Source organism: Phyllobates terribilis, unplaced genomic scaffold, assembly GCF_046119375.1.
Source record: "Phyllobates terribilis strain yellow unplaced genomic scaffold, ASM4611937v1 Scaffold_3__8_contigs__length_932513732, whole genome shotgun sequence".
Lineage (NCBI taxonomy): Eukaryota > Metazoa > Chordata > Amphibia > Anura > Dendrobatidae > Phyllobates > Phyllobates terribilis.
In genome coordinates, this window is record NW_027362763.1 from 756,818,153 (window position 1) to 756,835,439 (window position 17,287).

At 41.1% G+C, this 17,287-nt stretch overlaps 1 protein-coding gene across 3 annotated transcripts in view; it reads left to right on the forward strand.

The window, feature by feature from the left end:
* The window catches only part of KIF16B (kinesin family member 16B), a 454,357-nt gene that overhangs the window by 408,646 nt on the left and 28,424 nt on the right, over positions 1-17,287 (forward strand). For all 3 annotated transcript variants that reach the window (XM_073672199.1, XM_073672197.1, XM_073672201.1), the window contains one exon: positions 11,900-11,983. In XM_073672199.1, coding sequence (XP_073528300.1) covers positions 11,900-11,983 — 84 coding nt within the window. The remainder of the gene's footprint in view (positions 1-11,899; positions 11,984-17,287) is intronic.

Genomic DNA, 17,287 nt, shown 5'->3' on the forward strand with positions numbered 1-17,287 from the left:
ACTATGTCCTTTTCATATTATATGTTTTGGCACCTTTTGAAGCTGCTTTTAGCCATTTTTGTTTATCTTTTCCGAATTGTTTTTTGCACACGCCATGTTCTTTCTTTCACATTCTACTAAATGACACTATAAATTTTTAGCTTGGCTATCCACTCTAGGTAATTGTTGGTAAAGCAAGTTTAGGATACAGCCATTTTTGCTTACCTGAAAGCAATCATGGATACCCATCCATTTGCTTTTTTTTCACTGTGCGAAAGGAAATAAGCTGCTTCCAGACACCTTCCATGAGAACTAAAAATTAAGTAATAGAGAGTGGTGTTGAACTTATTTGTTCGGCATTTCAAATTCGGGTGCAAACTAAATTTGCACTACCCTGGTCTGGTGTAGATTTTTGTACTCAAGAATATAGGTAGAAGTTAAAGGGGGTTGCCCATCATTTATTATACCCTCCCCAATGTATTCCCCCGGGGCCCATAAGTGTCTTTGTAATTACCTTCTGTTGCAGGTTCTGCCTGTGAGCGGCGCAATCGTTGGCCGCTCACAGGCATCAAGTGACCCCCGGCTGCAGCCGGCTCTGACATCCGCTGACATCACGACAAGTCTAGGCTGCAGCAGAGGGTCCCTCTTCCCCATTGCACCTGTGGATGCTGCGTTGTGGGCGGGGTTAACCCGCACGTTACACCCAGCATCCACCGCGCGCACTCTCTCTCCCCATTCATTGGGAAAGCGCACTGTGGATGCTGGGTGTGATGCGGGAAAAAACCCCCCACAACCCAGCAGCCACCGCGGGGACCCCAGCGCTGAGTCACGCCTCACTTGTCGTGACGTCAGCGCGAGGTCACGTGATGCCTGTGAGCGGCCTATGATAGCGCCGCTCACAGGCAGAACCTGCAACAGAAGGTAATTACAAAGACACTTATGGGCCCCAGGGGGATACATTGGGGGCATAATAAAAAGTTGTGGCCAACTTCTTTAACACTGATATGGAATGGCTACCACTAAGTACCAAAGTGAACACTACACCTAAGTAGTGAAAATCTTTAAGCACATCTCTAGTAGGAATATTTCTTATTCCCCAACAACTTGTATCCATTGTGTATGGCCAATTTTAGTTCTGAAATTAATGCTCCACCTAGAGTAAATTCATAGTAGGCTTCCGTTGGGCAGTGATCAATGAGAGAACATTTTATGTATGATACAGTGGAATATATTGCTGCTGTACATTCATGATTATGGTCAATACTGAAAATGTGATATTTTTATTCAGGCTGGACAGGCTAAACTGGAAGATAAGGGGGTGACAGATTTTGCGAGTTTCCCTAATTCCCCTCCTTCCCAAAGTATTGCATGAAGATCCCTTTGTTTCTGTCCCCAGAATAGTCACGGATTGGCATTAGTATCACAGTAAAGAACAGAGCTAAGGGTCATCACCAAGTCCATGGTCTCGATACAACAAGCCAAATGAAAAGATAGGAACATGGTCAGGATGAAGTCAAGAGTCAGACCCTTTAATAGAGCGACAAATGAACATCCCAAAGGTAGGACGGAGGGTGATATCTAGAAACAAGGCATAGATAAAGATCAGGGACAATTAGTAGTTAAAGAGAATCTGTCAGTAGGATCACCTCTGAACTAAGCGGACTATATGGGCATGTAGATCATAGAAAGCTGATTAAAATGATACCTTAATATCTGCGATCTCAAGGGATCAAGAAATCCATGTTTTTCTTTTGTGCAAATGAGCTGTTCCAGGCTATGGGCCGCACATTGATCTGCATGAGAATCTGCCTCCAGAGATTATTTTAAATAAAAGGAGGAGTTACCAGTGTGAGACAAGTTAATAACATAGAACAGGAGAACTGAACTTTGTCTCCTTAAAAACACATTTTCTGCAGCTCTCTGAACTTTGCTGTATTGCAACAATATTGCAAACCTGCTGCCTGTGAGCTGGAAGCTGAAGCTGAGGGGAACCTGCAGATGTGTCAGGTATAATCATACACAGCTCTGCAGTGAGATCAGGAGAGTAGAGAGCGGCCATTACACATCACACTAGTAACACCTCCTTCATGTAAAATAATCCCCAGAGGCAGATTCTCATGCAGATCAGTGTCCCCCTGGACCAGCTAATTTACATATAGTAAAAATTTGTATTTCCCTGAAATAAGACGGCTTAGGAGGATTGCTCCTACTGACAGATTCTCTTTAAAGCCAGGGACAATATTAAACAAGGAACATAAGTCAGGACAGGGTATGAAGGGCAATAAGCAGGCTAGTCATGTGAGGACAACTTTTCTTTAAAATAGCACCTGCCTGATATCATCTTTGGGGTTAGTTTGCCTTAGAAAGTTGAAGGGAACCTGTCACATTTAAAAAAACACTATTAACCTGCAGACATGAGGTTAATATGCAGGTTAATAGCGTTTTGAACATGTCTGGCATCAGCACCATCACTTAGAATCCCACTGCCGATAGGAAAGGAGCTTTACTCCACCCGGTAACCTTCAGGTTTCTGTCACGGGGAGGTGGTATATGGGAAGTAACTTGTAGGGTGACAGGGGAACTAGAGATGTCCTGCTCTGTTCTATGGCCTTTGCCTTATCGCTGTCGCTCTACTCATCCGAGCTCGGTCAGTGCCGGAGGTGCAGTTACAGCTACTGCTCTCTACACACAGAGCGGTGACTGTACCCGCGCCAACGCCACCCTTGTGACTGAAATCCCAACGCGTTCACATGACATGTTCACTTTAATGCCATAACCTGAATGAGTAGAGTGGCGATAAGACAAAGGCCATAGCACAGAGCAGGACATCTCCAGTTCCCATGTCACCCTATAAATTACTTCCCATACACCATGTGAGAAAATTAAGTTATTCTTCAAATAAAAGATCATGTCCTTTTGTGTTTCTCATTCATAAACCTAGTGTTGTATTATTTTTACATCCGGAGTGTAATAATCTAGTGATAGATTGTTCTCCAGTACTATTTTTCTGTGTGTACATGGTTAATCCAGATAAGTAGAATATATTGCTGAACCACGGATGGTGCAGTACCGTTCATTGAGATTTGTGAGATCTCACTTTACTTTGTTAATAATGCACGATGAAATTGCCCTAATGAGTTGATCTATCATGTACACTAATTACAGCACCCAAAACTGCTGACCACTTTTTCTGTGTATACGCTTGTCTCCGTTACGGTGGTTTATTGCCTTTAGCCTCTCTTGTGTTTTTTACAGATAAATCATGTATAGCATTGCAGATCTTCATATTGCCAGTCCCCTAGGTGTCCTCCATCATATCCACCCTCTCAGTGGTTAATGGTTCAAGTTATTTTATGAATTTTTAGGTGGTTGTTAAATGATCTCCCCTTTAATGGGACAAATTAACATTTCATTTTCTACACTGGCTGATTAAGTTGTGTTTAGAAACTTTTTCGATATAGTTAATATTAATTGTCTGAATGATGGATACAATTTATCTGGGTGTTCAGATGGTGAGAATATTCCATTATGTCAACTTTGCTTTAAAAATAATGTTTTGACATAAAATCCTTTCACTGAAAGTACCTTTGTAATGCATCATTTTAAAGTGAATCGGTCTCCAGATTTCCGAAGTGTATGCATTACAACAATCAGTCTCTTAGACCTGATAAGGCAGGTGTGCTTACACTGAAAACCCAAGGCAGCATGCTTATAATACTGTTTTTAGATTAGCTTTTAATAAATCCAGCTAATGAGTAGGGATGAGTGGACCCGTGGATGTGGGTTTGTCGCATTCGACCATTCGGTTCAGGTACCAGAACTGTACCCGAACCCCAGACAAGTCAATGGGGACCCGAACTTTGCTGTAAAATTATCGTAGTAAAGGCTAGGAGGCGGTCTCTCGCTCTCCACACTAAAACTGACTTCTGGGAGAAGTCAGTGTTTGGATTTCTACACTGGACACTATTCTGGTACGAACCCCGAACTTCACAGTTCATGTTTGCTCATCTCTACTCATGAGTCCATGTATATTCAATCTCCACCCACCCACCCTGACTGATAGCTGCAGCCTGTACTGAGTGGCGTGAGATACCAGCAGGGAGGAGGGACACTGAGGAGCTGTCAATCAAGCTGGGAGGACAGAGAGCGACCGAATCTTGCATAAAGAAGTGACTATACAACCTTTTTTTTTTCCAAAGTTATTACAGCATGCTCATTGGGTCTAAGAGACCTGTTTTGTATTTACTTTGTGTTGTGAAATGGGGCGACATCCCCTTTAAATAGTTGTCTCTGCTAGAAGAAGAGTCTTGATGATAGTAATACCTAGTATGTTAGATTTGTTAGTAACCAACTTACTATTAGTTTTTAGGCCCATAGAGAAAAAAACTTCTTGGATAAACCCTTTAACGTATGCTAATACTTAGTTGGCTTGAGTCTGCCGGTGAGAGATGCTGCTTGTTAGACACTCTCCCAGGCTGTGCTGTGGAAATTAACACCTCCTCTTCTTCGAACAGTTCTATAAATAATGTCTTCATCTGTCCCTCATTTATTGATCCTTTCTACCTCCTACTCTTGCTTGTTTTCCTCACCTTTTCCCCTCACTTGAAATAATTTAGTTTGCCTTCTGTCCATTGCCCTTTGTGCTTTGCCTTCATTTTATTAGCCATTAACATGGAGCACTATAAGGGAATATATGATGTGTTGTAACTCTAATTACGCACATCTACCAGTGATTTATCTCTCCAGTACATGTTTAATTTTAGCCCTCATTAACTTTACACCAACACTCTTTATCAAATTTACTATACTTCTCCATGCCCGGAGACCATCAGCCAACGGAAATCCCTTGCATGTTGATCTCGAGCATCAATCTTATTTTCTTCCTTTCACTTTTTTTTTTAATGCAAATAGCCATTTATATTGACAGTTTTAATCAGTGTTACTTTTCTTTGTACGGTATTCATGTTTGGCTGATTTTGTCAGTGTTATCTTTACATTTATTATTCATACATGAAAAAAGCGAGGTGGCACACCGATGTAATAAAATCTTCTTTTATTCCATTTCCATTAAAAATGCAGGGAAGTGGCGCCTTTTGCGGAAAATGGAAATGGAATAAAAGAAGATTTTATTACATCAGTGTGCCACCTCGCTTTTTTCATGTATGAATTGTGACTTACTTTGTTTCTGGAGGGAGTTGCACCCGATGGTAAGGTCGATTGCTCCAGCTGATGAGGTCGAGCTTCTGGAGTCTCTGCACAAGGACTGAGTCGCTGCAGTGCTGGTTGCCTGTGCATTTGTACTTTACATTTATTAGTATCATTTAAAAATGACCCATCACTCTATTTACATATTTTATTCTATTCCGGTCAAAGTAATTTTAGCATACAGGATATTGCTTGAGTGGCATACTGAGCCAATGGAGGTGGTACCAAATTGTGTTTAAGGGGACCGGGACCTGGCATGTTGAAAATGGCATCTGATCTGTAGGAAGGATGTCATAAAGTAAGAGGAGCTGATCATATCTATATACACTTTTTGCGGGAAGTTTGATTAAACCTTGCATGTTATTAATTCAAATCCCTGGTGTTTCTATGTATAGAGTCCAGTGGGCGGTCCTAATCAGTGATTGGCAGTCTCCCGGTATGACTGTGCATACAGAGAAAGCGGAGAATCTGAGTAGTACCGCCTACTGGACTTATCTGCATACAAGCACCAGGGATTTTGAGTAAATTAAAAGTTATACTGAATCTCCTCCCATCATTCTGCTGTCATACTGTCCACAAATCGGACTGCACGTAGAACCTGAAAGGTTCCCTTTAAAGTGTAGCTTAACGTTTTTTTTTAATCATTGATCAGGCTTTGTAATATACATCATTACTTTATTTTGCTTCCTTCTAGCTTTATCACCATTCTTAAAATGCTGGCTTGTCTGCCTAAGTTCATTTTGTTTTATTTGCATAATTGAACTGGAGATCTAGGTAAGATCTGTACTCAGAGAGTGAGTTTCTCTGCCCTCCTCCTCTATGTCTAGAGACTGTTCCCTGTGCGAGCATGGGGGAGAGGGGCATATTACCTGACTCTAAGTATGGATCTTTGTTAGGCCTGCAGTTTAAATGTAAAGTAAAAACAAACAATTTTGCAATTCACTTCTTAACACTAGGACTACTGGACTCGTGACCCTGCCTAGAACTACTGAAAGGAGTCATTTTGACTCCTTGCTTGTTTTCGTTTATTTTTAGAGTTTCATTTGTGGTTATTTATTAATAATTATATTTTTTGTAATGTATTATTATTGTGAGATCCAACAGTAATGCTTTTGATTGTTTTTTTTTCTGCTTTTCTTATTTTTCTACAGAAAATAACAATAATTATAATAGATGTTTTTCAAACATTTTTTTTTATTCAAGTGCACACATATAAACAACAACTGAAGAACAAAAAGCAGAGAAAATGTAGGTGGAGGAGCATAAAAATGAAAATATGGCGCAGAATTCACCTTCTAAACATTTGGTGTTTCGCATTTTAGGCATTGCCTTTGATTTATGGCAGTACATTGCCCACACAAAGACTTACCACAAGTCTTACAATTTCCGACAGATCTATTTTTCTTGCACTTTTCTTTGATCTGGCAAAATTTTGTTTGAACCAGCACTTCTGAGCATGTAGAAACTTGGGACGTGGAACCCTTTTCCCTATCTGTGACATAAGGACCACTCAACTCTCTCACAAGCGTTTGCAAAAATGCCTTGCGTGACATTTTTTGGTGGGTAATCTCCTTGAATATTATCCATGCATTTATACCCGCAAAGTCTAAGGCATTTTCAAATGCATGAACACTCCATCTCCTTGTGCATGTTCGTGTGGTATATTTTCGTGCCATCTGATCCACTACATCTACTCCATATTTTGTTTCATTGTAAAACTTTACCGTTTCTGGAGTTTTTTTAGCGGAATCAGACGCAACAACAACATCTGGATGGACGGAACTCAAAATGACAACATTTTTGTTGGGCTTTCCTTGATATGCTGTAAGTGTAAAATTGTCTTCATTTCTAAACACTTTAGTGTTGTACAAGTCCTCTTTCATGGATTTTATTTCTTTAGGCACTTCTCGCCTTATCTTGTTCAGTGTTCCCACGATGGTTGTTCCTTTGCTTTTTAGCTGTTTAGCTAATTTTACTGAAGTAAAATAATTATCGGTTGTAACATTGCGACCTTTTTTCAAAAACGGGTCCAATAACTTCATTACCACATGGTCAGCTAAACGGTCCTCAGCACGGCGTGTGTCATCTTTGCCTAGATAAGGGAAGCCATTTGCCAGATATTTGCTCCTCTTATCAACAGCTAGCCAATATTTGTGGCCATATTTATCTGGTTTGGAAGGCATGTACTGCGTGAATGGACACCTAGTTTTGCTTGGGAAAAGTTGCTCATCCACCGTTATGTATGGGCCAGGTTTGTAACACGCAATACAATTTTCAATAAACCTGTCCCACACAGTAGAAAATAGAGCAAACTTGTCCGTTTGCAGTCTCTCCGATCGAGTAGATTTCTCATCAAATCTGAGAAACCTCATAATTTCAACAAAGCGGTCCCTAGACATTGTCGCTTTGCAAAACGGTATTCCCCAGTCATTACACCAAATACTGCTAATCGAGTGACGGTTCGTGCCAGATATTCCACGAGCATAGAATATCGCAATGAATGCATCTAGCTCCTCATCAGATAGAGTAAACTGTAAATTATTGTTCCTGCATGCTTCTGCAAGCGTACAGTTCTTTATATGTGTCAATATATATGAATCAAAAAATAAACGCCATGCGCTCAAAGGACTATCGATAATGATATTTCTTCTGGCGTATCCTGTAGGGCCAGGTGCTTCTCGAAGAATATTTTGGCTGTCACGCCTACCAGGCAAGTGTTCTCCAATTTCAACAGGTTTCCATTGAATACCATCCACTGAAACTAGTATTCCTTCAGATTCGCCTTCTCTGGTGTTTGTTGTTGCATTACCTTCGCCGCCATCGTTATCTGTTGTTCTTTCATTTCTGGGACGTTTTGCTGATTTTTTCTGTCCACGACCAGGAGGATGGTCACGAGGCAACATAACTGCATGAGCCCGATCCCCAGTTGATGTCCTTGGAATATCTGTAAAAAAGTTGATGAATATTTAGAATTTTTGTTTTGTAAGGGTCCGTGCACACTGGCTGGATTAGCGGCGGAATATCCGACCGGATATTCTCACCACAATCCGGCCCGTACCTGCCCGCTCAGGTACAGAGCGGAGTTTCATACCTGAAGCTCCGCTCCGAACCCCGGGCTGGAGCCGCTGTCTGGGACGGAGCCGTGCTCGCGCGTAAGCAAGCGCTGCTCTGTCCCTGACAGCGGCTCCAGCCCGGGGTTCGGAGCGGAGCTTCAGGCATGAGCGGGCAGGTACGGCCTGTATTGCGGCAAGAATATCCAGATGGCTATTCAGCCAGAATTCTGCTAGTATGCACAGGCCCTAACTCAGTGTGTGGAAGAACAAATAAATACACATAACTACTTACCTTCTGGATTTGTTCCTTCTGAGTCTTCAGATTCACTTGATATGTTCTGAGGAATGAAATCTTCATCACTGTCAGAATCAAATACATGTTCCTGCAATTCGGATTCCGATTCATCCTCCGGTATGGATTGCAAAGTAGCCAGAATATCCTGAGACTTTATCAAACGTCTTCTCTCCATATTCCTCACAAATTCCATAATTCTATATAGTTCCCTGCTGAAAAATAGAAATGAAATGAAAACTAAAAGAAATAATAACTGTTCTGCCACCTTCAAAAGTAGGTGGGCTGAATCAGTTGACAGACACCTAAACTATTTCATAACAATTCATACCTGTATGAGTCTTCAGAGCTCGTATGTCTGCGTCTGTTCTCTTTGTCTCTTCAGCTGAACTGAAAGTAAAGTTACTATCCAGAATACTGTCTCCTGCTAGGACCTTAGAAAAACACCACCCTTCATTAGCATAAGATAAGAGCCTAGAGTAAACAAGCTATTTTGTTCAGCATTACACAGTAATACAAGCAGGTAAAACACAAGGAAAATGTGAAAAGTTGACATGTAAATTGAACTACATCTATATGAACATCAGGGTAAATAAGACAGAGTGAAAAAATTATGCACAAAACTTTATAGCAACATTTAGTGACAAAAGGACCTCAAAATATAGTAGGGAGTCAAAATGACTCCCTTCAGTAGTTCTTGGTAAATTTTGAAAAAAAGCGCAAATTTTTCACCAAAATTATTTATTCTCACAAAATCTTTTTTCACATCATATTTGAGGAAAAGTCACCGAGTTTCAAGCCGGAATTCTGAAAAATGTAGTCACAGAAGAGAAATAAAAAACGAAAGGAGTCAAAATTACTCCATCAGTAGTTCTAGTGTTAAAAATCCTCTGTTCTCTAGAGAAGAGGGATTTTTATTTCTATAGTTTTTAGCTTGTTGCCCTTGTTACTGGCTACCCTTCATTTTCTGATTGGCTAGTTAAATACACAAGGTGCACTAGCAATTGTGCAGAGGCGACGTAGCCTCTGCTAGCAGCATCTATGCACACTCAGTTTGGACCAGTGCTGTGGAGTCGGAGTCGTGGAGTCAGAGTCTGTGTCCATTTTGGTGGAGTCGGTATTAAATGGACCAACTCCTAAAGTATATAATAAATTGGGTGCAGTAGTTCAATGCAGTTTGTGGGGAATATTTTTTTCATAAGAATTTGAGGAAGTTATGAAATGTCCTCTGTCTTATTCCTGATCTAAGGGTCTAGACTTTTAGCTGAGATTAATCTGTGCTACAGTAAGTTTATCACTTACACACGAGCCATGTATGAGGGAGTCGGAGTCATGGAAATTGAGGAGTCGGAGGTTTGGCTTACCGACTCCACAGCCCTTGTTTGGACCAGCGGCGTAGCCATGCCGAGGGTCCAGCCTGTCAGTCTTCAGGAGCGATCCTAAACAGTGAATCTGTTAGTGACCTCATATGACATTTTTTTTGTAACCAGTTTTAAAGGTCAACTTTGAAGTAACTGTAAAAGGGGTATTCTCAAGTTTGAAAGGAGAGTAGGGATAATGTTCCTTGTGAATGGAACGCTGTCCCTCCATTCACTCTTAGGCCAGTTTCACATGACCGGATAAAAAAATCACCAGAGTTTTATCTAGAAAACTCAGACTATTTTTTTTCTCACTTGTCATCTGTGTGCAGTCTGTATGTAATCTGTTTTTACAGCCGAAGCTATTAATCATTTACAAGACCATTTATAGTTACTTATGTTACAGAATTGCAATGTATCTGCAAAAAATTTATGCTCTACTGTAGGTCTGTATGGTATCCGATTTTTTTTTATTTACGCACCCATAGACTTGAATGGACGAGTGTCATCCGATTTACGGGAGAAACTAGTGCATGGTACAATTTATTTTATTTTCCACGCGCAGATTCGGTCTTTCCAAAAAATTGCTTGTCTACAACACCGCCCCATTGAATAACATTGGTCCGAGTATGGTTTGTTTTTTTTATTGACGGTACTCGGACTGAAAATACTGTCACGTGAATGAATAAGCCCCTAATGTGACAGCAAGAGATTTCCAATCGCTGCATTCGGCTGATCTGCAGTACTCCCATTAGAATCAATAGTGGTAGCTCAAGTCCTACAGAGCTCTTTAGAGCCCTGGTTTTCGGAATCGCTGGGGGCATTCAGATAATAGAACTCTAGCGATCAGAAAGTTGTCCCCTATCTCATGAATAGGTGATAGCTTTCAAACTTGAGAAGACCCTTTGAATGGATTACAGACCCTGCTGTCAGACAAACTCAATAATGATTCACCGTAAACTCATTCTGTAGCCAGCTGTGTACTGTGATACATAGAGGCTGTAGAAGCTAAATTTATTAGTCTGATTATAACTGAAGGTTCCAACTAAAAATGACTGAAAGGAGAAAACCATGAGCAATGTGAGTTCAATTACCAGTGTTGCCTCGACTTAAGTTACACATTGACGGGCTCTGTGAATTAAAGGGGTTGGCCACTACTCTGACATCCCCTTATATATCCTTATGTTTACCCCTGGTAAAATATCTATACTTGTCTCCAATTCTGGTGCTGCTCCAGCCATGTCGACACTGGCTCTCCTGGAGATCACTCTGCTCTCCTATGGACGTAATTGACATCCAGAGGAAGTGAGAGCTGCAGCTGCTGATTGGCCGCACAGATTGTGTAACATACAATGTCACAGAATCCCCGGGAGAGCCATTGCTGGAACAACTTTGGCTTCGGAGGTGAGTTTAGCTGTTATTTTTTTTTACTTAGGGGGTAGTTTAATATAGGGATTCGGAAGGAGTTGTTCGATTAGTTGACAGCCCCTTTAGGAGCAACTGCACATTAGCAACATTTTGCCGCAGTAGTTGAGATTAATTAAACATTTTTTATATGTCGAACTCATGGCATCTTCACCTCAAGGAGATGGGAATCGTATCATTTTATTATTTTATGTGCTTTAAAGACATCCTGGATTCTTTGTAGCATAAAATCTGCGAATAACTAGAAACATCTTATAAAGATTCTGTTTCATGTTGGCATAATAGTGCCAAGCAACATCTGTAGCTTTTAACCTCCACATTCACACTGAGAACCTTCAACTTCCCAAAATTGCTTTATGCTATTGAGACGTTTTGATGTAAGAGAACCTATAAAAGATAGACTGTGACCATACCAGGATGGCACATGATTAGCGACAATGCTAAGGGACATATTAAACTTTGCGAACACCACTGAACTGTCATGTCTGTTAACTTTATTTTTTTTTTGTTATTCCAAAGTGTAATTTAAAATAAAGTTCTAATATTTTTCAGAATGTTTATTGATGATTTTTTTTCTTTTTTTGCAGCTTAATACCTTAGAATTTCCGCCAAAGAAACTTTTTGGAAACAAAGATGAGAGAGTGATTGCTGAGCGCAGAGCTCAGCTGGAGGTAAGCATTCTGGGAGACTTTAGTCAGGATTGGAGGGCAGGACTGGATATTTTCTAAATATACAGTGGTGTGAAAAGTGTTTGCCCCCTTCCTGATTTCTTATTCTTTTGCATGTTTTTCACACTTAAATGTTTCCGATCACAAAACAAATTGAAATATTAGACAAAGATAACACAAGTAATCACAGAATGCAGTTTTTAAATGAAGGTCTTCATTATTAAGGGAAAAAGATATCCAAACCTATATGGCTCTATGTGAAAAAGTGATTCCCTACTCCCCCTTAAAACATAAATTAACTGTGGTTTATCACCTCTTTGGGAATCTGAGTTCAATTTCCTTAGTCACACACAGGCCTGATTACTGCCACACCTGTTATCAATCAAGAAATAACTTAAATAAGATCTGCCTGGCAAGGTGAAGTAGACCAAAAGATCCTCAAAAGCTAGACATCATGCTGTGATCCAAAGAAATTCAGGAACAAAGTAATAGAGATCTATCAGACTGTTAAAGGTTATAAAGCCATTTCTAAAGCTCTACGACTCTAGAAAACCACAGTCAAACCATTATCCATTAATTGCAAAAACATGTAACAGTGGTGAACCTTACCAGGAGTGGCCGGCCGACCATAATTACCCCAAGAGCGCAGCGACGACTCATCCAAGAGATCACAAAAGACCCCACAACAACATCCAAAGAAGTGCAGGCCTCAGTTAAGGTCAGTGTTCATGTAGTGTGATGGTCTGGGGCTGTTTTGCTGCTTCAGGACCTAGAAGACCTTCTGTGCGAAATGGAACCATGAATTCTGCTGTCTACCAAAGAATCCTGAAGGAGAATGTTCGGGCATCTGTTCATGACCTCTAGCTGAAGCGCACTTGGGTTATGCAGCAGGACAATGATTCAAACCACACCAGCAAATGCACCTTAGAATGGCTAAAGAAAAACAAAATTAAGACTTTGGAGTGGCCTAGTCAACATCCTGACCTTAATCCTATTGACATGCTGTGGCATGACCTTGAAAAGGCATTTCATGCTCGGAAGCCCTCCAATGTGACTGAAATACAATTTTGCAAAGATGAGCGGGCCAAAATTCCTCCAGAGCGTTGTAAAAGAATCATTGCCAGATATCGCAAACTCTTGATTGCAGTTGTTGCTGCTAAGGGTGGCCCAACTAGTTATTAGGTTTAGGGAGCAATCACCTTTTCACACAGGGCCCTGTAGGTTTGGATTTCATTTTCCCTTAATAAAAGCCTTAATTTAAAAATTGCATTTTGTGTTTACTTGTGTCATCTTTGTCTAATGTTTAAATTTGTTTTGTGATCTGAAACGTTTACCATATTTTTCGGACCATAAGACACACTTTTTTCCTCCAAATTTGGGAGGAAAATTGAACGTTGAGTACCTGCGGCGGTGGTGGAGCGGGATCTCCCTCCTTCAAGGTAGCGGTGGCGGCGGCAGCAACGGAGGAGGAGGTGAGATGCTGCGGGTGTCTGAAGCTTCCTGAAGCTGTGATCCACAGGAAAATGGCCGGCGAATGCGCTGACTTGTAGCTCGGACGGCCATTTTCCTGTAGACCACAGCTTCAGGAAGATGCCCACGCACACCGGAAACCTGCGCCGCTCACCGCCCCGGCCCGCAGCCAGACACTGCCCGCATCCAGTCCAACTCCAGCCAGACACCCACGGCCCTCAGCCAGACACCTGTGGCCCCTCACCTCCGCCTCCTTTGCCGCCGGCAGGCCCCGGCCCTCAGGCGGGCGGGCCCCAATTGCCAAATACTGGCCCCGACCCCCAGCCATCTTTTCTGCTGCAGTGGCCAGGTTCCTGAGGGAGGGAACTGAGGGCCCTGCAATCCTGTTCCACCGCAACTCCCGCTGCTGGAGCACTGGATTCCTGAAGGACCATGCCTCCTGTGACCCTCGCTCCACCGCCCCCCCAGGTAGGATATTGTACCACTTAAGATTATAAAATGGACCCCCCTCTTATAAAAATATATATTTTTTTCTATATTCCACCCCAAAATTTGGGGTGCGTCTTATGGTCCGGGTCGTCTTATAGTCTGAAAAATACGGTAAGTGTGAAAAACATGCAAAAAATAAGAAATCAGGAAGGGGGCAAACACTTTTTCGCACCACTGTATGTTAGTACATTCAGAAAGTATGTCTTATATTAGGCTTCAAACTGATGTACACATGATGGCTTTTCCTTGATGGAAAGAACATTAGTTATAGCCTCAAATTAATTAGAAAGTAATTTGGTAATGGCAAAATACTAATTTATCCCAAAGAATCTTAAGTAGTATTTTTATCATTCCAATGCTTTGTGCATTTAGCTCCCATGCAAGCGGTGTCCAAATTTATGGACTACAAGCAAACTTTGTGTAGTTTGATCCTTCAGTCGTCTGTTTTTTCCCTTCTGTCAGCCCAAAGACAACTGTTGGATGAATGTTCATTCAGCAGACGGCTGTCTCTACCAACTCGCCCATATACATGAGCCCTCGGCCTGGCCAAGCGTTCATGTGTTTTCAATGGGGAGAGGGGAAAGCAGCTGCCAGACTCCTCTAATGAACTCCTGAAACAAAAAAAAAAAAAAAAAAGACACTGAAATTCTAACTACCTGATTCCCCCCCCAATATCATCTGTTGGAGGAGAGTTGGGAAGCCCGTCATAAACATCAGGTGGTTGGCTGATTCTACTAATTTTAATCGAAAGCGTAGGGGGACTTTTACTACCTGAAGGATAAGAGGAGATGATACCAGGTGGCAGTAAGTGTCTGCTTTACTTTTCACATTCACCTCTTGTATCTGCTAGAAACCACCCTTTACTCCTCTCAAGCTTTCCTGCAGCACCCTTCTACTAGAAATGAGCAAATCGATTTGCAGAATCTTAGTTCAGTGGCCCAGTCAGTATTCCGTGGCTGGATGAAAGCCCTGCGAACTGCCTCCAGCCTACCTTCCATTATACAATGCACGGTCAGCTCAGCCAGATCATAGAAGCATACCCTATCTTTATGGAAGCTATAATACTAGAGCCTTAAAGGGAAGCTGTCGGGAACATTGGTGTCATCTAACCAATGAAATTGCTTGGTAATGTAGTAAAGGACAAGTTCATTTATTATGCTTTGCGTACATAGCGCCATCATATTCCACAATGCTTTACAGTCACCATCACTGTCCCCATTGAGGTTCACAATCTAAATTCCTTATCTGTATGGCTTTGGTGGGTGGGAGGAAATAGGAGAACCCAGAGGAAACCCATGCAAACACGGGGAGAACATACAAACTCATTGCAGATGTTGTCCTTAGTGGGACCAAGGACCATTGAGCAACCGTGCAGTGGCGAGGAAGTACACTTCCCAGGCATAAGCATCCTCTGATCAAAGCATGGCTCCCAAACCCTTTCGGAGCCAGTGGTCAGGGATAAATATTGGGGTTTGCATTGATCCAATATATATGGGAGATATATTATCGGTACTGTAGCGAAGGGACGAACATAACTCATTCACTCACAAAACCGTGAGGCTGACAGTAACCCTCCAGCTTAATATTGGTCCGATGGATGTTGCTATCCATGCCATGTTTCATCACTATGGACAGTTTAAATATACCTGGCCTCAAATGGATATTCCGTCTCTGAGAAAATCAGGTTTAAATGTTCATGTAAATGAGTCTGTGAGCATCGAGGGTGGTCCTATTCACATCTACCGCACCGATTTCCTGGCTGATTATGGCTTGATTGACGTCGATTTGGCGTAGCTGATAATGTGGCGTTGAATAGACGTTAGTTAAACTTTTGTGGTGGACTCAATCCTGGGAATAATGCAGAGGAATTGGCCTCATTTACATAAAGATTGAAAGTTGATTTTCTCTTCAGTGAAATATCTATTTTCAGCCAATAAGGTTCGGTTGAACTGTTTTTTTTTTATTATCCTACCCAGCAATGTAATTAGTTTGATGACCCTTAAACTCCTGATAAGTTCCTTTTTAAATTCAGACCCTGGTTCATATGTAAGGGTTTTCCAAAACATTCATTGCTGTCAGCACACAAATATGTAAAAAAAAAACTGCTAATTTATGTTCTATACCTTATGAAAAATAAAAATTCTATATTTTTGTTTGGTAGCTTGTTACAATGTCAGAAGCCTCAATCGATTTGGACTCCCATGACCACACTGAGTAACTTACAGTACACTATTAATGCCTGTAATAAATGAGGTGGCTGACATTTTATGGACTGGATGATTATATGTTCACGCTCCGCCATAACCCACAATACTCAGCCACGACCGCGTTAGTCATATTTTATTTCCGGGCACTGTGATGTATCAATGACTGTTTGGCCCAGGATTTTTCTCTAAGGCTTTCTATAATTGTACGCTCTACCTAATTCATGAAATCAGTATATTTCAGTGTAGGTGAGCATAATACAAGAGAGAAAATTCACTTTCATGGTCAACTTAACACCGGTCAAAGGAGATGGCAATGCTTTAAAGTTTGGCAAAGTGACGGAAGAACAGTGTTACTTATAGAGGAAACATTATGTGAAATTACATTTGTGACATAACAAAGGAACATCACACTTTGATCTATTCTCTCTGTCCGTCTCCTGTTAATACAGAGACAAGAAAATCAATTTGGATCCTACCAGTCTCTCGTTTAATGTCTTCCTTGTAAACTATTCCGACACTGATTTGTTTTTAATTCACCAACCCGAGGTGTTGACTTGTATATCCCCAGCAATGAATCTTTGTTTATGCTCTATCACAGTATGATATATCTTTACACATTTCCGCCATCGGCGTAATACTTTTTTTTTTTTTTCTTTTACGCTGACACGGTGAACGCATTGCTGATTTTTAATGTCAGGCAGGTTGAATTACAACAAAATATCCCCCACTGAAAAAAAAAGACAATTGACGGGAACTAAATTGACATAAGTCACTACAAACATTGTAAATGTCACACGAGGCACAGAAATGAATATTAGATGGGAACAGAATTTACAAGACTGTTATCCTGAAGGGGAATGTGTTGTGGAGTTTATATATGTTATCTTTGTTATTTACTATGGTGCAGAGCCAGAGTTTATGTAGAACATAATTACAATGTCAGAAGCAAATAATAGTCCTGTTTGTTTGCTACAGAGGAAGTTTACTTTAAAATATATACTCTTGTAAAGATCCATCCAGATGACACATATCTGCAAGATCAAAAAAAAATTTGATTTCACAGCGATCATTTCCTATATGCAGACATTAGACTGGCTGACATTAGTGTAGTGTGTGCATCCTTTTTGACTGATCCATAAAT